This window comes from Oratosquilla oratoria, chromosome 35, assembly GCF_046742065.1.
Source record: "Oratosquilla oratoria isolate Oo_2021 chromosome 35, ASM4674206v1, whole genome shotgun sequence".
Lineage (NCBI taxonomy): Eukaryota > Metazoa > Arthropoda > Malacostraca > Stomatopoda > Squillidae > Oratosquilla > Oratosquilla oratoria.
In genome coordinates this window covers 48253172-48274594 of record NC_134811.1, presented here as the reverse complement: position 1 = coordinate 48274594, position 21423 = coordinate 48253172, and the positions used below count along the sequence as shown (strand labels likewise).

The 21423-nt window shown below is 38.0% G+C and overlaps 1 protein-coding gene across 7 annotated transcripts in view; it reads left to right on the top strand.

The window, feature by feature from the left end:
• The window catches only part of LOC143018655 (F-box only protein 30-like), a 142104-nt gene extending 126753 nt beyond the window's left edge, over positions 1-15351 (top strand). For all 7 annotated transcript variants that reach the window (XM_076174240.1, XM_076174242.1, XM_076174239.1 and 4 more), the window contains exons 11-12: positions 12761-12861; positions 13069-15351. In XM_076174240.1, coding sequence (XP_076030355.1) covers positions 12761-12861; positions 13069-13162 — 195 coding nt within the window. In that variant the 3' untranslated portion in view covers positions 13163-15351. The remainder of the gene's footprint in view (positions 1-12760; positions 12862-13068) is intronic.
• Positions 15352-21423: the final 6072 nt, after the last annotated feature.

The window sequence follows — 21423 nt, the reverse complement described above, 5'->3', positions numbered from 1 at the left end:
CCCAGAGCCCGAGAGTCTCGACTTAAAGTGATCTCGAAAAAGCACTCTCGTTTATACGAGAAGGACTGGATATCTTGGAAGCCAAAGATCCGAATATTAACAGAAGTGCAATAATGGCCAGAAAAGTTATGTCGGAGCTGAACTGTTACAAAGTGATATCAGATCAAAAGAAGAAAAAGACGACGCAGACAAGACTCCACCATTTCTTTCAAAATAAGACAGTCAAGGAAGAGGAGGCAGGGCGAGGCAAGGAGGGAGAGGGAGGTGAGGAGGCAGGGCGAGGCGAGGAGGGAGAGCAGAGTGGAGTGAGGTTGGGGACGGGAGCATGATAAGCAACAGTGATGGCAGTGATGCTTCATAATATTTACATGCACAAAATGTTTTATTTTACCGCACAATAAATACCAATATAGTAAGAATGTGTGTTTTTATTGTTTCTGTAACCTTCAAATTTATTGATAGTGTGTTTGTTTAGGATTTTTAGTAATAAAATCCCAAAATAGACTGACTTTCCTGTTGTCCAGGAACGTAACCCCCACTATTACCATTATTTCTTATGGAGAAATTATGTTCTGTTAATACGATTTCCATTAGCACGACATCTCCAGAACGTAAACCTTGCGTTAACGGGGAGTTGACTGTAATGGCATTTTTCCAGTCTCCAGGTAGTTTTCTTTCTTTGAGTGAGCATTCAATTATTGTGTATATTTTTCCTGTTAGTTCATCTATACATTCCTTCAGTATCCAGTTTGCAATTCCGTCTGGGCATTGTGACTTGTTAACGTCAAGCTTTAATATTTGATTCCTTATTTCATTCTGAGTAATGTTTAGTGTCTTCAATGGAGGAAATCTTACTTCGATTCTTTGATCACAGTTTTGTAGATTTTTTCCTCGATGAATATAGATTTGAAATGTTTGTTCATAATATCTGCCATTTCTATATCTTCTGTGTATTCTCTATTACCTTGATGTAATTTAAGTATTTCCTGTTTATTTTTTAGCTTGCTGTTTACATATCTATAAAATAATTGGAGTTGATCTTTACATTTATCTATTATGTCCTTTTCATAATTTCTCTTTTCTTCACGTATTTTCACATTCATTTCTTAGTTTGGTGTATATTTTCCATTTTTCAGTGTGTGTGTGTGTGTATTTACATAGTTGTATTATATGGGAAGGGAGCTATGCTCGTGGTGACCCATCTTCGTATCTTTCAGCATAAAGTTTTTTCTTAAAAATCTTGAATAGTGTTTGCACACACTGTTTCTTTGTCTAATTTGTTCCAGGTATCTATCACTCTGTGTGGGAAGCTATTCTTTTTCAGATCTCTTCTGTAATTATCTTTTTTGAGTTTCTTTTCGTGTCCTCTTGTTTTTCCATTGTCCCATTTCAATAAATCATTCTTATCTAAGATTTCCATTCCTTTCATAATTCTATAGATAGTAGGTCTCCTCTCATTTTGGAAAGAGTTGGTGCCAGTTTTGTTGTTGCTCTTTGTATTCTTTCTATTTTTTTTATATTCCTTCTGGTACTGGGTGTCCATAGTGTTATTGCGTACTCAAGTTTTGGTCTTAGTGTAGTTAAAGTTTTTTTTTATCATTTCCTCATCCAAATAGACAAATGCCACTTTTATTGACCTCAATAAATTGTAGGTTTCTCCAACTATTTTATTAATATATTTTTCCGGTGTCATGTCTTTGCTGATCATCACTCCAAGGTCTTTTTCCGAGTTTATTTTTTTTACCTCTTCTTCACCAATTTTATAAACTCGATATTCTTTTTACTTTTTCCAAATTCCATTATACTACATTTCTTGATATTGAATTTCACTTCCCACTTTTGAATCCATTCCCAGATCTTGTCCAAGTCTTGTTGTAATGAGTTGTAATCCTCCTCCGTTCTTACTTTCTTTAGTATTTTTGTGCCATCTGCAAAGAAATTCATATAACACTCTGCTCCTTCATCCATGTCATTTATGTATATGGCAAACATGATCGGGGCCAGTACTGATCCCTGTGGGACTCCACTTTTCATTTCTTCCCAATTTGAGAATATCTTTAATTACTACTCTCATTTTCCTCCTAGTCAGGAAGTCTTTCATCCATTCCAATAATTTTCCTCTGATGCCACCTATTGACTCTATTTTTCTTATAAGTTTCTTGTATGGTACCTTATCAAATGCCTTTTGTAGGTCCAGAAAGGCACAGTCTGCCCAACCATCTCTCTCTTGTATTATATCTATTAATTTCTAGTAGAAGTAGATCAAGTTTGTTGTATATGATCTTCCTTGTCTGAATCCAAATTGATTGGGATTCAGTATAGTTTTTTCTTCCAAATGTTTAAACCCATCTATTTTTGATGACCTTTTCACAAATTTTTGCTACTTTACTTACCCCCATCTGGGGTATTGGCTGCATGTTATTGTGGCAAAAGTAGCATGCAGTTGATACGGGGCATCCCTATGGACCAGAGCCACAAATCATTTTTGTGATAGAGGAAAACTCTGTTCATAAAGAAATGACACTTTTAAACTATGACTGCCCCTTCGTTATGCTATCCCCCAACCCCTTGTACAATTTCTCTGAATATTCATTTCCTTTTTTGCCTACCTACCCTGTGGTGGGGGTAAAAGAATACTGCCACCAAGTATTTCCACTTGGACCGTAAGAGGCGAGAAAAAAGGGATGGGGATTGGGACCAGGCATCCTTCTCCCTGTAGCCTCACAGGGGACCTAAAAAAAGTAAAGCCATAAGAGGGTCTAGGAGTTTTCCGACCAGCACCCTAAGGTTTGGGTCTTTTAATGTGTGTGGATGTGGTACAGATGAGAGTAAAAGGGAAGAGATAGGTAGTATGTTTGTGAGAAGAAAGATGGAAGTGTTGGCTTTGAGTGAAACTAAGTTGAGAGGGAAGGGCGAGTGTAAGTTTGGGAGTGTAAGTGGGAGGTTATCAGGAGTGAAGAGAGGGCGAGGGAGAGAAGGGGTAGCTATACTAGTAAGTGAAGAGATAGGTAAATGTGTAGTGGAGTGGAAGGAGATTTCCTCAAGGATAATGTGGATGAAGGTGAAACTGGGAAAGGAGATGTGGGTTTTTGTAAGTGCATATGGGCCTGGTAGTGAGAAGAGTGTAGAAGAAAGGGTGGCTTTTTGAATAGATTTAAATGAGTGCATAGAGGGATTAGGGACAAATGCCAATGTAATAGTACTGGGAGACCGTAATGCTAGGGTTGGAAATGAACCAATTGACGGAGTGGTTGGGAAATGTGGAGTTCTAGGAAAGAATCGTAGTGGAGAGTTGATGGAGAAGTGTCTAGAGAATTGATGATAGCAAATACGGTGTTTTGGAAGAAAGTCAAGCATAAGTACACATGGGAGAGGGTGGTGGATGGAAGGGTGGTAGATAGAGCATTAATGGACTATGTAGTGGTAGATAGGAGTATAATAGGAAGAGTTAAGGATGTACATGTGCTAAGGGGAGAGGGTGGGGGAATATCAGATCATTTTTTGGTGGAAGGTAAGTTGAGAGTGGAGGATAGATGGAGAAAGAGGAAAAGGACAAAAGGTAGGGAGGTGCTTAGAGTGAACTCTTTAAATGAAAAGGAGAAGGAGTACAAGAAGAAGCTGAGAGAGGAGTGGGAGGGAGTGAAGGATAGAGTAGAGCTAGGAGTGGAGGAGGAATGGGGATGGTTCAAGGAGGGAGTCACAAAGTGTGCAAAGATGGTGTGTGGAACAAGAAGGACAGGAGGAAACAGAAGGAAGGGTAGTGAATGGTGGGATGAGGAAACAAAGAAGGTTGTAGAAGAGAAGAAGCGAGCTTTCACAGATTGGTTACAAAATAGGACAAGGGAGTCATATGAGAGGTACAAAGAAAAGAAAAGAGAAGTAAAGCACAAGGTAAAGGTTGCAAAGAGGAGAACAGATGTGAAATGGGGTAAGAGTATGACAGAAAATTTTGAAAGTAATAAAAAGATGTTTTGAAAAGAAATTAAGAGAGGAAGAGGAGGCAAATCAAGTAGAGAAGAAAAGGTAAAAGGTGCAGATGGAGAGTTGATAATGGAAGAGAAGGCAGTAAGGGGAAGATGGGCAGAATATTTTAGGGAGTTGCTTAATGTGAAGGAGGATAGGGAGGGAAAGATAGTTGCAGTGGGAAGTGCTAAGAAAATGACCGTTATGAGTGAGGAAAATGGAAGAGAAATAAGGAAGGATGAAGTGAAGGCAGTTGTTAAGATGATGAAAGCAGGTAAGGCACCTGGTCTGGATGGATGCCATGCAGAATGTCTAAAAAAAGGAGGTACAGTGATGGTAGACTGGCTGGTAAGGTTATTTGATGTTTGTTTAAGAGAGGGTAGAGTGCCAGAGGACTGGAGGAGTGCCTGTATAGTTCCACTTTACAAGGAAAAGGGGACAAGTGTGAGTGTAGTAGTTTCAGAGGGATTAGCTTGTAAAGTGTAGTTGGTAAGGCTTATGGGAGGATCTTGATAGAGAGGATTAGGAGAGGAACAGAGGGAGTAATTGGTGAGGAACAGTGTGGATTTAGGACGGGTAGAGGTTGTGTAGATCAGATTTTTGTGGTAAGACAGATATGTGAGAAATATATAGGAAAGGGGAAGGATGTTTTTTGGGCTTTCATGGATCTGGAAGAGGCTTACAACGGGGTAGACAGGAAGGCACTATGGGAGGTTTTGCGGATATACGGGATAGGAGGAAAGCTTCTAGGAGCTGTCAAGAGTTTTTACGAGAGTAGTAGAGCATGTGTCAGGATAAGAAATGGAGAGAGTGAGTGGTTCGAGGTAAAGGTGGGACTTCATCAGGGATGCGTTATGTTGCCCTGGCTGTTCAACATGGATGGGGTGGTGCGAGAGGTAAATGCAAGGGTAGTGGGTCAGGGATTGGAGATGGTTAAAGAAAATGGAGAAAACTGGGAGGTGAGCCAGCTGTTGTTTGCAGATGACACTGTGCTTGTGGCAGGATTGGAGGAGGGATTGAGGAAGTTGGTGACAGAGTTTGGGAGAGTGTGTGAAAGGAGAAAGCTGAGGATAAATGTGGGTAAAAGTAAGGTGATGAGATGTACAAGGGGTGTAAGTGGCAGCAGACTGGAAGTGAGCATTAAGGGAAAGCAACTGGAGGAAGTGGATAGTTTTAGATACTTGGGTGCAAATGTGGCAGGAAAAGTTGGAGTGAAGGTGGAGGTAGAATGTAGATTGAGATAAGCGAGTAAATGCCTTGGTGGATTAAAAAGTGTAATGAGGAATAGACATTTGGGAATGTATGCTAAGAGGAGACTGTATGAAGGAGTGACTGTGCCAACAGCACTGTATGGAGCAGAAACATGGAACATAAGAGAGAAGGAGTTTGAATGTGTTTGAGATGAGGTGTCTGAGAAGTATGATAGGGGTTACTAGGCTAGATAGAGTGAGAAATGAGGAGGTGAGGAGGAGAACAGGGGTGGAAAGGGAATTGGAAGATAGGGTTGATGAAAGAGTATTAGGATGGTTTGGACACATGGAAAGAATGAGTGAAGAAAGACTGATAAAAGAGGTATGGAAGGCAGATGTGAAGGGAGTGAACATGAGGGGACGTCTTAGGATGAGATGGATGGATGGAGTGAAGGGGGCTTTGGGGAAGAGGGGAATGTCTGTTGAGGAAGGACGGGAGAGGACAGAAGACAGGGGTGAATGGAGAATGGTTGTATATGGATGATGTTGTGATGGATGAGGTGGAATGGGTGAGCAAAATTTGACGCAGCCCGAAGGGATTTCTCCCCGTCTTCTCCTTTTATGCATGGGGAGATGGAGAGGGTGGGTCGCCGATTTAATGAAGCGGCCTTGCTGTGGATGTGCTGTGACTTGCGACACTGCCTCTGACCCAGGGCAGTGGACAAGGTGCAGGGATGACCCATCGTCCAGGAGGTGCTAAGATGGGAGGGAGGGTGGAGGGGAGTGAAGTGTATTTAGGGATGGAATGGGTAGGAATGATTTTATGCCTTTTTCTTTTTGGCTACCTCCCTTGTAAGGGGGAAAAAGCCTTGGTATATGTATGCTTGTCAGGAAGACCGGTCTGTAATTTGATGGATTTTCCTTGTTTCCTCTCTTATAAATCAGTACAATATTTGCATTCTTCCAGTCCTGTGTCACCTTTCCTTTTCAAAGTGAGAATTTAATTATATTGTATATTTGATCTGTTAATTCCTCCATGCATTCTTTCAGTATCCAATTTGCAATTCCATCTGGACCATGTGATTTTCTGACATCAAGGGTTTTGATTTGGTTGCTGATTTCCTTCTGTGTTACAATTATTTCTTTCATTGAGGGGGATATCTGTTTCCTCACAGTTAGGTGAGTTTTCTATTGTAAATACTGATTTGAAGTGGTGGTTCATAATTTCAGCCATTTCCAGTTCTTCTGTATATTCGTATTTACCCTGGCACAGTTTTTCTATTTCTTGTTTGTTTTTCAGTTTGCCATTTACATACCTGTAAAATTGTTTGGGTTCTTCCTTGCATTTTGTTTTTTCTTTTTTCATAGTTTCTCTTTTCATATCTGTGTATTTTTATGTAACAATTTCTTAGTTTGATGTACATTCGCCAATTGCTTGTTTTCTTGTCTTTTTCCATTTCTTCAAAGCTTTGTCTGTTTTATCCATAGCCTCACTACATTTTTTGTTGTACCAGCTTTGTATGTATGTTCTTTCCTTTTTTTTGTTGTGGTGTATGTGGAAATAGATGCAAAGAGAAGGTTGTAAATGAAAGTGACTTTGCCTATGACATTGTATGGAGTGGAGATTTGGAATTTGAAGAAGTCAGAAAGGAATAGCCTAAAAATGTTTGTGATAAAGTTTTTGTGAAGTATGGTAGGTTTTATGAGGATGGATTGAATGAAAAATATGGAGGTAAAATAGAAGGCAGGGTGGAAGTAGAACTGTCCAACAGGATAGATCAAAGAGTGCTTAGATGGTTTGGCATATGGGAAGAATAAACAAGGAAAGACTAGCAAAAATTGTGTGGAAAGTCAAAATGGTTGAACTGAACTTGAGAGGAAGAGCAAGAATGAGGTGGATGATTGGGGGAGAAGGGGGCGTTGGATGTACAGGGAAGAGGGTGTGCAAAAGATAGTGAATAGAAATGGTTGTAATTGGATGAAAAAATTATGTGGCCCAGAACAATGTTCATTGTGTCAGCTCCATGATATATATATATATTTAGGGCACAGATTCTCACTAATACACACTGTGTTAAACACAACAGCATTTTGGCACTGATTAATCTTACTGAGGTTTTCAATTTTTCTCACAGTAGGTCTCAATTCAGGAGGGTGGGCAAATACAAGCCTTCCAGGGTCTTCCATATTTAATTTGACATTCCGACTTCAGGGAGTCATTCTTGTAAACTCCCTGAAGTCGAAACATCAAATTAGATATGGAAGGCTTGTATTTGCCCACCCTCCTGAATTGAGACCTACTGTGAGAAAAATTGAAAACTCTTAGTAAGAAGATTAATCAGTGCCAAAATGCTGTCGTGTTTAACACAGTGTGTATATATATATTTATATATATATATATATACTGTATATACATATATATATGTGTGTGTGTGTGTATTTACCTAGTTGTACCTAGTTGTATATTACGGGAAGGGGAGCTATGCTCGTGGGGTCCCGTCTTCATTTCTCATTTTATCTAAACAATTTTTAAATTCATGTATTGTTTTTGCACACACCACTTTCTCATCTAACTTGTTCCAACTGTCTATTACTCTGTGTGGAAAGCTGTTCTTTTTCAAATCTCTTCTATAGCTGTCTTTTTTTATTTTCTTTCCGTGTCCTCTTGTATTTCTGTCATCCCATTTTATCAGATTCTCTCTATCAGTAATTTCTATGCCTTTCATGATTCTGTAAATAGCTATCAAATCTCCTCTCTCTCTTCTTTGCTCTAGTGTCTGTAGTCCAAGTTTTTGTAGTCTCTCTTCATATGATAGTTTTGAGAGTGTTGGTGCCAGTTTTGTAATTGCTCTTTGTATTCTTTCAAGTTTTTTTATACATTTTTTTGTACTTGGTGACCATATTGTTGCTGCATATTACTATCTTGGTCTTATCAGGGTGATTAGGATTTTCCTCACCATTTCTTCATCCAGGTATGTAAATGCCACTTTGATTGTTCTTATTAAATTATAAGTTTCTCCAAAAATCTTATTTATATGTTTTTCAGGTGACATATTATTCATAACAATGACTCCCAGGTCCTTTTCATTTTCTACTTTTTTTATTCCTTCTTTTCCCAAATTATATGATCCTGTTATTCTGTTTTTGCTTTTTCCAAATTCCATTATACTACACTTTTTTGTATTGAACTCCATCTCCCACTTCTTACTCCATTCCTGTACTTTATTTAGATCTCTCTGTAGTGATTCACAATCTTCTTCAGTTTTCACTCTTTTCAGTAGTTTTGCATCGTCTGCAAAGAAGCTCATATAGCTTTCAATTCCTTCATCCATATCATTAATATATATAGCAAACATTATTGGGGCCAGGACTGTTCCCTGCGGGACACCGCTTATTACTTCATTCCATTTTGAGTGTTGGTTTCTTATCACTACTCTCATTTTTCTTTCTTGCAAGAAGTCTTCCATCCAATTTAGTAATTTACCTTGTATTCCTCCTTCAGATTCTAGTTTCTTAAGCAACTTCTTATGTGGTACTTTGTCAAAAGCTTTTTTTAGGTCTAGAAATGCACAATCAGCCCATCCATCTCTTTCTTGTATTATATCTATTAGCCTTGAATAGAAGCATATTAAATTGGTGACGCATGATCGTCCTTGTCTGAATCCAAATTGCCTTGGATTTAGTACGTTGTTTTTTTCCAAGTATTTTACCCATCTATTTTTGATCATTCTTTCACAAATTTTTGCTATTGTACTTGTTAGAGAGACTGGTCTATAGTTGGTAGGTTCCTCTTTATTTCCTCCTTTATATATAGGTACTATATTTGCTTTTTTCCAATCTTCTGGAACTTTTCCTTCTTTCAAGGAACTGCTTATTATGCTATGTATTTTGTCTGCCAGTTCATTTCTGCATTCTTTCAGAATCCAGTTTGCTATTTCATCTGGTCCATGTGATTTTCTGACATCAAGATTACTCAATTGTATCAATATTTCATTCTTTGATACTTCTATTTTTTCTATAGGGGGGACTTTCTCTTTCCATTCAATCTCTTCAGGTTGTATGTTCTCCCTTGTAAACACTGATTTAAAATGTTTGTTCATAATTTCCGCCATTTCCATTTCCTCAGTGTATTCAACTCCCCTTGTCTTAATTTCTCCAAGTCCTGTTTGTTTTTCAGTTTATTGTTTACAAATCTGTAGAATAGTTTTGGTTGATCTTTACATTTTTCTATGACGTCTTTTTCATATTTTCTCTTTTCCTCTCTGCATGTTTGTACATATTCATTTCTATAACTGGTATATATTTTCCATTTTTCAGGTTTTCTGTCTTTTTCCATCTGGTTTAGGCTTTGTCTCTTTTATCTTTTAACTCTCTACAACTTTTGTTGTACCAGCATTTTACATATTCTTTTTCTTGTTTTTGTCTTGGGACATACTTTTCCACTCCTTTTTTGTAAATTTTTGTCAAAATATTCCATTTCTTTTCCACTGATGTTTCTTCTTTGTATATTTCTTCCCAGTTTTCTTGTTGAAAGAATTCTCTTATTTTATCAAAGTTTGTTTTTTCATACATCATTCTTCCTTTTCTATATTGTTCATTTCTTTTGATATATTTTTCTTCATTAAGTTCCAGTTCAATCAATATGTGGTCACTTTTACCTATTGGTGTTTTATATTCAATCTTGTCCACTATTCTAGGTTCAGATGTAATTAATAAGTCTAGTCTCGAAGGTTCTTCTTCATTTCTATACCTAGTGTTCTCCTGTATCCATTGTGTCATTGTGTGGTCAATAATCATCTCAAGTAGAGCGTTTCCCCATGAGTCATCTCCACCCTTTACTGTCATTTCTTCCCAGCAGATTTCTTTGCAATTAAAGTCGCCCATCATAACTATTCTTCCTCCATCTTCCATTATTTTATTTAATGTTATCTTTGTGTCCTCTAACATACTTTTATGTTCACTCTCCTCCCATGAGGCTGTTTTTGGAGGCACATAATTTATCACAAATTTTCTGCTCTTCTTATCTCTGTCTTCCACTTCTATCATAATCATCTCTACTGTATTCTTTCCATATATGACACCTTTCACGTTTATATCCTTCTTAGTCAGGAACATAACTCCACCCCCTTGCTTTTTCTCTCTATTTCTAATCCAATAATTGTATGCATCATGTCCTACACTGTTGGGTGGTAGTGGGCCTTTTAATTTTGTTTCTACAATTCCCATTATGTCTGGTTCTTTTTCTTTCAAATAATCATTCAGCTCATTCAATCCTGTTATTAATCCATCTATATTTGTGTAAGACACTCTTAGTTTTCTGCCACTTCCATTGTGTTCTCTGTTTCCCTTATGTTTTTCTTTTGTATGTCGAACTTCCTTAGTTTCATGTTCACTACTCTCCAATAGAATCTCTCTTTCTCTGACTCCGTTCTGTTCTCGTTTTTTGCCTTAGCTTCCAGTCTTTTCTGCTTTTCTTCCTCTCTTTCCTCTTTATTCATTTCCCTTTTTATCCATATCTTTTTGTATTGTTCACTTGTTGCTAGTTTCCCTGTTTTGGATAAGATATTCTCTGCCGTTGTTTGTGACTTGAATTTAATCTTAATTGGTCTGGTCTTGTCTGTGCTATACTTTCCGAGTCTAAATTTCTCTTCGATTTGTTTCATAATTCCTGGTTCATCTTCTTTAACTGATTCTAGTAATTGGCTTACTTTTTCATTTTCCTCTTTGATTCTTGTGGTTCTATCTGGGTTATGTTTCTCTTCCATTCCTAATATAATTATACATTTCTTTTTGTCTGCTAAATCTCTTACTATATTCTCCTTCTGTCTCATCACTTTAATAACTGAGTTTTCAGTTTGTTCATTCATTTGCTGTCTGATTATGTCAGTGAATGCAACCTTGCTATTTTCTTGAATTTTTTTCCAACCCTCCTTGTTCTCCATATTATTCTCCTTTAAGACTTTATTCTCATCTTTTACTTCTTTTAACTGTTGTTTTAATTCTTCAATTTCCTTAGTTAAGTTTTTGTTCGCCCTCTCTAGTTCTTCCAATTTTTCAATTCTTCGTATTATACTGTCAACATTACCGAACCTACGCTCCAAGTCCGCGTTCATCTTATCGACCTTCTCTTCTAGTCTTGTCAGTCGGGGGGGGGGTTGTGTCCCCCCCACCCTCTTTAAATCCCTTGAAAATATTCTCATCACTTTCTACTATATTGCTCCTATCTATACCTCTAATCTTCACATTCCTATTAGACATGTCGTCATCATCCAGCTTGTCTTGCGGTCGTTTGTCTACCTTTCGGCGGCCCGTCAGGGCCAATTCCTCCACCTCCTCATTACCTTCCATTTCCCCAGCAATCCCTCCCCCTCTCCTCTTTCCTTACTTTCCCACTACCCCACGAGCAATTTCCCCCCACCCTGCAAATACAAAAAGGCACTTCTCTTTGCGTTGGGATCCACAATCTGCACTTTTCTTCAGAACGTTCTTCAAGCCGTCCGTTCGTTGAAAGTGTGTGTGTGTGTGGGTGGGTGTATTTACCTAGTTGTACCTAGCTCTATTATACGGGAAGGAAGCTATGCTCAAAGTGACCTGTCTTTGTATCTCTCAACATCTAGTTTGTTCTTAAATTCTTGTATGGTTTTTGCACATACTATTTTATCGTCCAATTTGGTCCAGACATCTATCACTCTGGAAAACTATTCTTTTTCAGATCTCTTCAATAACTATCCTTTTTGAGTTTCTTTTCATGTCCTCTTGTTTTTCTTTTGTCCCACTTTAATAAATCTTCTCTATCAAGGACTTCCATACTTTTCATGATTCTGTAAATGGCCAATCAATTTCCTCTTTTAGTTCGAACTCAATATGAGGTCACTCTTTCCAATTGGTGCCTTGTATTTCATTTTATCCACAATTTCAGGCTCTGTTGTAAATATTAAGTCTAGTCTCAATGGTTCTTCATTGTTTCTGTATTTGGTATTCTCCTTTACCCAATGAGTCATTTTATATTCAATGGCATATATAGTAGTATATTTCCCTAAAGGTCCTCTTGACCTTTCACTGTATGTGTGTGTGTATATATATATATGTGTGTGTGTGTATATATATATATAATATATATGTGTGTGTGTGTGTATATATATATATATATTTTTTTTTTTTTTTTTTTTTATGAGGGTTGCCAAATAATGAAACTGGGGATAAGCCAACTTAGCTATTATTGCTGTGCCCTAGACTATTGGGTTCTGCTGTGGAAACACTGTCTTGCTGCACTGCCTTTGACTTGAGTGGTTGGTGGAGACAGGGATGAAGCTTTATCCTTGAAATGTTAAGATAAGAGGGACAACAAATGTGTGATGTTTGGGTGGTGGGTGTATGCTTTGATTTGCCACCCCCATATAAAGGGGAAAAGGCCTTTTAGTATGTATGCATCAAGAGCTTTGTTCCAGAGCTTAAGATACAGGAGTACAAATTATTAAATTGTCAAATTTTCAATTTTTTTTTTTCTCTCTCTCTCTCTCTCTCTCTCTCTCTCTCTCTCTCTCTCTCTCTCATTAGATGAGTTTTATTTTTTTTTTCACATTGGGATTTCTTTGTCTACTTTTCAGAGATGGTTTTTCAGCAAGTGCTTTGAGCAAGTTGGTCAATGGGGCTTTAAGGACACAAAACATATGGGTGACCATCTGGCAAAATGTCCCTTCAACATCAGGTTAGGAATTTGACTTCAAGAATACACTACCCTCTCATCCCTTGTCATATCTCATACCAAAATCTTTGTTTTAACCCTTGCAACCTTTTAAGATGAAAGTTGGCATTGTATATGTCAGCATTTGACAACTTGTGAAACCATATTGAAGGTTCAAGCTAAGAAAATAAATCCCACTTCAAGATTTTGATGAAATACTTCTTTTTACAGGGTGCTGGCAAAGGAAAAATTTGCATATGCAGGATTAGGCAAGGGAGGTCTGGGTAAAGAAGAGCTATGCAGGAAACTGAAAACACTTACTTGATGACCCTCAAAGGAAGGTACTATCTTTTTTCTGAAGAAATAAATCCTTGACAATGATCATGGAGAGTAACAAGCTGCAGCATGCAAGAGATGCTGATTCCTTCATGTGTGATGTCCAACTTTTCTATCATTCAAAGAATAATCCACACCTTGCCATTCTCCTGTGAATTTCTATATAGATATATATTTTTTCCTTTTGTTATAATATTTAAAAAATATCCTTTCCATTTCATCCATCTCCTTGGACCATTTCTCATCTTATTCCTTTCAATTGCATGGAAGATAACAGCTTTGTTGTTATTTTACCAAAGACTTTTTATAGCAGAGCTGTATACCAAACTTGAAAGGTAGAAGTGGAATTTGAATACTTCATGACAATGTATTTGTATTTACTCTTTATACTTGTTTTACCTCCAAATTTGTGTAAACATTGTATTTAGTTCTGTGATCTGTAAAGAATTATCTATATTCCTTAGAAACTGCATTTAACATAGAATCTGTATTTGAATATAAGAGACTGCCTTTGTAACTTGTTATATTGTTAATAGAATTTCAAAGTGCCTCCTGGACATAAATCAGCCCTTGTCCTTTAAGAATGCAGCTTGACATTTAGATTGATAGATGTGAATAGGATCATCCAAAAAATTTATTTAGTGTTTTCCTCATCTCTTGATCCTCCATAATAGTTCTTATGGTTTTATTTGTCTCTCGATCTTCCAAAGAAGTTCTTATGTACATCCATTAGGCTGTTTCCTTTAGGACAGTTGCTGTATTCCAGACTATTTTATAATTTTTTTCACCGCCCCAAGATTTCCAAGCTGACACACAGTGGCCATGCCAGAATTCATGAGTATCAGTCAATTTGTTGCCTGAGATATCTCTTGCTGGAAAACCATTGTTTCCAGGTAACCAGCAAAGGTCAATGTGGGGCCACACCTCTGAGTGGAGGTTGTGGTAGTTTGCTTTTCAGGTTGGGTATCAACATTGATAAAGGCCAGTGCTCGTGATGTGGGCTTTAGTCTCTCTACAGACTTGATGTCACTATGAAAGCCTGCTATATTACCACCAATTTCTGAAAAGAAAGGACCTAGTAGTGGTTCATAGTTAAGCTGCAGGGAAGTTCCAAGGTTCTTGTTTTGTAGACCTTGTCATAAGGTAGTATCAGAGTTGGAGTATCTAGAGGGTCAGTCCAGCTGAGCCATCAATATGTGGCAGGAGCTTCATGAAAACCAACCAATTGAAATCAAAAGTAAGGCTTTAAAATATTGAAAGTGGCTTTAGGGGGTGGGGGATAAGAATATATGAAGAGAGGGTTTAGTTCCCCCTCAAATCACCTTTGATTTTAATGCCCACAAACTTAATGATAAATAGCAGAAGGTGACTTATACATGGATTTATTGATAAAGTCTAGACTGTTTAGATTATCCCATACTTATGTTTGGACAGTAATTGAACTCAGGCAATTTCAGACAACAAATTGAGACATTGATGGGGTAGTTGTGATTTGTGTGATGATGCCTTTGCTCAAACTACAATCAGTCAATCAGGATTTAGCTATTGATTAAATCAGCAAGATTTTAATGTCTAATAGTGTGATGGTAAAGCATTTGGAGTGGGGAGTCAACCAAAGACTCCAGGTTTTGTATTTCTTTGGTTTTGTTACTGTCTTGTTTTCATTATATTATGTTCAATATTATATTTCTTGTTAGCTTTATTAACTTATTCTTTATTTATAAGATTGGTAAAACAGTCTTCAGTTTTCTTTATGCCTTATATTTTGCTCCCCAAAATATCAAAGCTTCTCCACTTTTGTGAATAGAGAAGATTTTATGAGTTCCTCAGTACTTTTGATGATCCTCACTTTATATCTTTTAATTTTACCTTGTTTCATTTATTTCATATGCTTGTATTTTCAAGGTCCTTATTGTATTTTATTTATTTGACTTTTTCTCTTTGTTTCATTTGTTCATGTTTTGATTTACATCTTCACACTCTACAGAAACATGATACTGAGAACTTGTTATGTTAAATGTTCATCCAAGGTTTCTACTTAGTAAATTGTTATCCAATTTACCTGTAAAATTTAATATGTATGACATGAAAACCATAACATATCTGTTGTATATATATATTCTTTGCATCCAATCAACCTGACATTGAAGTTGATGCCAATAAAAGAAGGGGTGAAAACTGTGGTTTTATGTCATTTTACTCATGTTCATCAATAACATAATTTTTTTCATCATGGATTCTCGCTGGCCAAGCGAGTTAGGGTGTCATTCCTTGCAGCAAAGGTCAAGATGATGACGATTTGAACTGTGCTCAGGGCAAGTAGAACTAAGGGCATGGTTTATTAAATTCCATGCTACAAAGAACAATGTAAGGGCACTGTCCTAGTGTCCTGATTGGGGGTAGTTTGTGACGTTAAACCAAATCACACAAAGTTTTTCTAGGTCATCCAATTTCAGCATTCATGCGTATCTGAATTCCTAGCAAAAATTTGCCCAACTCTGGTCTATCAGACCTACTTTAGGGATCTATGCTGTGTCTCATTGCATTACTTTTGACCTAAGCAGAGCAGTGGGGTCAGGGTAATACTTCATTCCCAAGGTGATAAAATGGGAGAGGGGGGCAAATGGATTTTATTTCTTTATTTAATGGGTATGTGCTTTCACTTGGCAACCCTCTTGCAAGGTGGAAAAGGTACTATTCTTATAGCAGTTAATTAACCCCTTCCATACCAAGTGATACTTGTCTTTGTTCTGGTTGACTATAGATTATTATATTTATCACCATGACACACCTCAGTAGTTTTTTTTTTTTTTTTTTTTTTTTTTTTTTTTTTTTTTTTTTCAAAAAAAAAAAACTGAATCTAGAAAAAAAAAAAGCATAAATAAAGGAAAGTGCTATGTCATAGGTCTGGTTCCTCTCCTCATATTTATCCCTCAGATATAAGGCCCACCAAGAAGTTTAACAAGCTTGACAGGCCTGCATTTATGAGATACTCTCATATATACAAGTCACTCTCAAGCTTGAATTGTTGAGATTTGCATTCCTGAAACATTATATCATTTATTTACTTAGTTGTAACTAATATTGTCAACTTATTGATAATTTTCTATGATTATCAAGTGTAGGTAAAGAAAATAGTAAAATTTTAATAAGTAACTAAATCGCTACACCCAATACGCAGTATTATATTTACGAATGCTCAATTATTACTGCATTTTTTGGTCATATATGGTCAAAAGTGAGAGTGGGAGGTACTAAAACAGAGGTCAGGTTCCCCTCTCCATATTTGCCCCTGAGTTCTAAGCCCCATCAACAAGTCTAACAAACCTTAGAAGTCCAGGTAGTAAATAACAACAAAAATATTGGAAATGGAGGGGTATTATCCCTACTAAGGAGCAGAGACTAAATCATCTCAAGTGTTCCCACTGAAAGGGATGGTTTTGTCATCTTTTGATTTATATCCTGTGTGGAAGTGGCAATAAAGAGTTTGAATGATTGTTTTTCCATCATATATATCATATTTACACCTTTACAACTTTCTTCACCTCTATAGATAAGGATCGCAAACTATTTCTTATCATGTAAATTGCTTCTTAATATTGATGCATTTTCTACTCCTTGCCACTTGAGTCATATAAAAAGGTAATTATACAACCCTGTGATCTCATGGCAGTAACTTCAAGAGGAAAAAAAGATACCCAAGATTTTTTTCATTCACCATATATTTCTAAACTTATTGTACACTGTCTGAACATTATCACTACAAATTTCACCACTAGAAAATAACTTACACTACACGGTGCTCTCATACAATCCCACAGATTCTAATGGGGTGAACTAAATTTCACAATAATCCTAGCAGATACATAGTAATGGTATATGGAATACAAACACACCTCAGACACAAGTAATGCAATACGACTTATCCACAGTATTTAAAAGTACAGACGCTCCTATACTTACGTTCATTCCTTTTACATTTTTTCGATTTTACGTTTGAACTGACTGTAAAGAAAAATTGTAAAAAAAAAAAAAAAATTTGAGTGAATTTTTTAGTTTAGCACGCTCTCTGTAGTTCAAACAATACTTGCACATGACGCTGCGTCCATTGTTTACATTGCACAAACGACAAACTGAACATGCCTTGCCTCATCCTCATCCTCCCCCTCCCCCTCCTCCTCCACCATCTCAATTTATGTTGCTTGAATTTAATTTATTTGAAATCAATGTTATTATTTTACAATGTTATGTGTATAATTAATGATTTAGGGGTGTTTTATAAGATACGGTAATAGAATTTACGGATGTATAGTACAGTAACAACTTACGTTCATTTTCAACTTACGTTCGGCCGTTCGGAACGTAACTAAAACGTAAGTTGAGGAGCGTCTGTACACATCACTTGTCTCAGTCATCTTAGAACTATTCACCACACTATAAAAGATATGGGGCACTTTCACTATCTACTCAGACTATATAGAAATTACAACTTAAACCAAAGTAATAGTTTGAGGGAAACACATTTGGCTTCAGGGTATCGCTTTGGAACTTTTGCCTTGTCTTGAGCATGTGACCTAATCTGGGCATTACCTCGCTGCCTGATGTATGACATTGGATTGCATATGCCCACATACCAAACTACGTAATACAAATACAAGTGTGGATAACTTGATATCACCTTCATAAAAATATCTTAAACTTTGTTGACACGAGGCTAGTTTAGTAGCCGCTAGTGCTATCTGCAAGTTAATTTACCCAGCAAGTTTGCTATCTATTGACATTGGGCAAGTTGATGTGTATTTTACAAGTTGCTAGCATTAGCATCTACTAAACTAGCCCTGTGTCAACAAGGATTACCACAAAAAAAAGTAGAATAATACCAGTTTTATTGGAGTTTGTTATCTATCATTAGTATCATTGTTAGTTGATATTATTTATTAATTATATAATCTGTGGATCAATTGTAGAACACCTCCCCCTCACACATGCATGCATGCCCTTAGAGTGGAGATTGCATAATTGAGTGTTGCTGGAGTGAATAATCTACAGCTGATTATGGCTTGCGATACATAACCTGACCTGACCTAACCTTAAAATTTATTATGGCTCATGATACGTAACCTAACCTAGCCTGTGTTCAGGTGGAGTCTACATTTCGTCAGTCAAGGGAGGGAGATTCTACAATTGAGTAGTTCAGGTGGAACTTCTACAGTTGATCAATGTGGCGGGGGGAGAGGTTCTGTAATTGATCCCAATTTACCATAATTATATTTAAATTTTTCTTTACCTTTTCTCTGCATACGAGTTTCTTTCAGCTGAATAAAATTGCTTGGTGACAACTAGAAGTATAACAATCATAATGACCTCAATCAACCCAAAATTTGAAATCATGTACTGTGTGAGAACTAACTGTGAAAAGTATGTATCTTACTGTCTAATGCCAAGTTTTGGAACACCACCACATTTCTTGCTGGGAATAACCAGTGCTTCTACAATGCTGTATGTGGATAAGGATAATACAGTGAGTTATGTGGTTTGTGGTATGTATTTAGGTAATTGCAAATACAATTACATAACACTCATACTATGACCAGTAACACTAAGTACTCATAACTTGCTATGCTTTAGGCATAGGAGGATGCAGTATCCCATCACCCCACCCAGGCATACAGGATTGCCAAATCTAACTTGACATAAAACATACCTATGCAATAAATTTATATTATAAACATGAATACATATATAGAACATCTGCATGCTACAACATACATACATACATATACCAAGGCTTTTTCCCCCTTACAAGGGGGGTAGCCAAAAAGAAAAAGGCACAAAATCAATCCCACCCATTCCACCCCTGAATACACTCCACACCCCTCCACCCTCCCTCTTATCTTAGCACCTCCTGAATGACGGGTCATCCCTGCACCTTGTCCACTGCCCTGGGTCAGAAGCAGTGTCGCAAGTCACAGCACATCCACAGCAAGGCCGCTTCATTAAATCGGCGACCCCCCCTCTCCGTCCCCCCATTGCATAAAATGAGAGGACGGGGAGAAATCCCTTCGGGCTGCATCAAATTTTGCTCACACATACTACCTCACCCCCCATCCACCCTCCCATTCCACCTCATGCTATCACAACATCATCCATATACAACCATTCTCCATTCACCCCTGTCTTCTGTCCTCTCCCGTCCTTCCTCAAAAGACATTCCCCTCTTCCCCAAAGCCCCCTTCACCCCATCCATCCACCTCATCCTAGGACGTCCCCTCATGTTCACTCCTTCCACATCTGCCTTCCACACCTCTTTTACTAGTCTTTCTTCACTCATTCTTTCCATGTGTCCAAACCATCCTAATATTCTTTCATCAACCCTATCTCCCAGCTCCCTTTCCACCCCTGTTCTCCTCCTCACCTCATTTCTGACTCTATCTAGCCTAGTAACCCCCATCATACTTCTCAGACACCTCATCTCAAACACATTCAAACTCCTTCTCTCTTCTTCTCTTATGTTCCATGTTTCTGCCCCATACAGTGCTGTTGGCATAATCACTCCTTCATACAGTCTCCTCTTAGCATCCATTCCCAAATGTCTATTCCTCATTACACTCTTTAATCCACCAAGGCATTTACTCGCTTCTCTCAATCTACATTCTACCTCCACTTTCACTCCAGCTTTCCCTGCCACATTTGCACCCAAGTATCTAAAACTATCCACTTCCTCCAGTCGCTCTACCTTAATGCTCACTTCCAGTCTACTGCCACTTTCACCCCTTGTACATCTCATCACCTTACTTTTACCCACATTTATCTTTAGCTTTCTTCTATCACATACTCTCCCAAACTCTGTCACCAACTTCCTCAATCCCTCTTCCGATCCTGCCACAAGCGCAGTGTCGTCCGCAAACAACAGCTGGCTCACCTCCCACTTTTCTCCATTTTCTTTAACCATCTCCAATCCCTTGCCCACTACCCTTGCATTTACCTCTCGTACCACCCCATCCATGTATAAGTTGAACAGCCAGGGCGACATAACGCATCCTTGACGAAGTCCCACCTTTACCTCGAACCACTCAGTCTCTCCATTTCCAATCCTGACACAAGCTCTACTATTCTCATAAAAACTCTTGACAGCTCCCAGAAGCTTTCCTCCTATCCCGTATATCTGCATAACCTCCCACAGTGCCTTCCTGTCTACCCTATCATAAGCCTTTTCCAGATCCATAAAAGCCCAAAAAACATCCTTCCCCTTTCCTATAGCTTTCTCACATATCTGTCTTACCACATAAATCTGATCTACACAACCTCTACCTGTCCTAAATCCACACTGCTCCTCACCAATTACTTCTTCTGTTCCTCTCCTAATCCTCTCAACCAAGATCCTCCCATATGCCTTCCCAACTACACTCAACAAGCTAATCCCTCTGAAACTACTACATTCACACTTGTCCCCTTTTCCCTTGTAAAGAGGAACTATACAGGCACTCCTCCAGTCCTCCAGCACTCTACCCTCTCTCCAACAATTATTAAATAACCTCACCAACCAGTCCACCATCACTGTACCTCCCTTTTTCAGACATTCCACATGGCATCCATCCAGACCAGGTGCCTTACCTGCTTTCATCATCTTAACAACTGCCTTCACTTCATCCTTCCTTATTTCTCCTCCATTCTCCTCATTCATCACTCTCATTTTCTTCGCACTTTCCACTGCAGCAATCTTTCCTTCCCTATCCTCCTTCACATTTAGCACATCCCTAAAATATTCTGCCCATCTTCCCCTTACTGCCTTCTCTTCCATTATCAACTCTCCATCTGCACCTTTTACCTTTTCTTCTCTACTTGATTCGCCTCCTCTTCCTCTCTTAATTTCTTTCCAAAACATCTTTTTATTACTTTCAAAATTTTCTGTCAAACTCTTACCCCATTTCACATCTGCTCTCCTCTTTGCAACCTTTACCTTTTGCTTTACTTCTCTTTTCTTTTCTTTGTACCTCTCATATGACTCCCTCGTCCTATTTTGTAACCAATCTGTGAAAGCTCGCTTCTTCTCTTCTACAACGTTTTTTGTTTCCTCATCCCACCATTCACTACCCTTTCTTCTATTTCCCCCTGTCCTTCTTGTTCCACACACCATCCTTGCACACTTTATGACTCCCTCCTTGAACCATCCCCATTCCTCCTCCACACCCAGCTCTACTCTACCCTTTACTCCCTCCCACTCCTCCTTCAGCTTCTTTCCGTACTCCT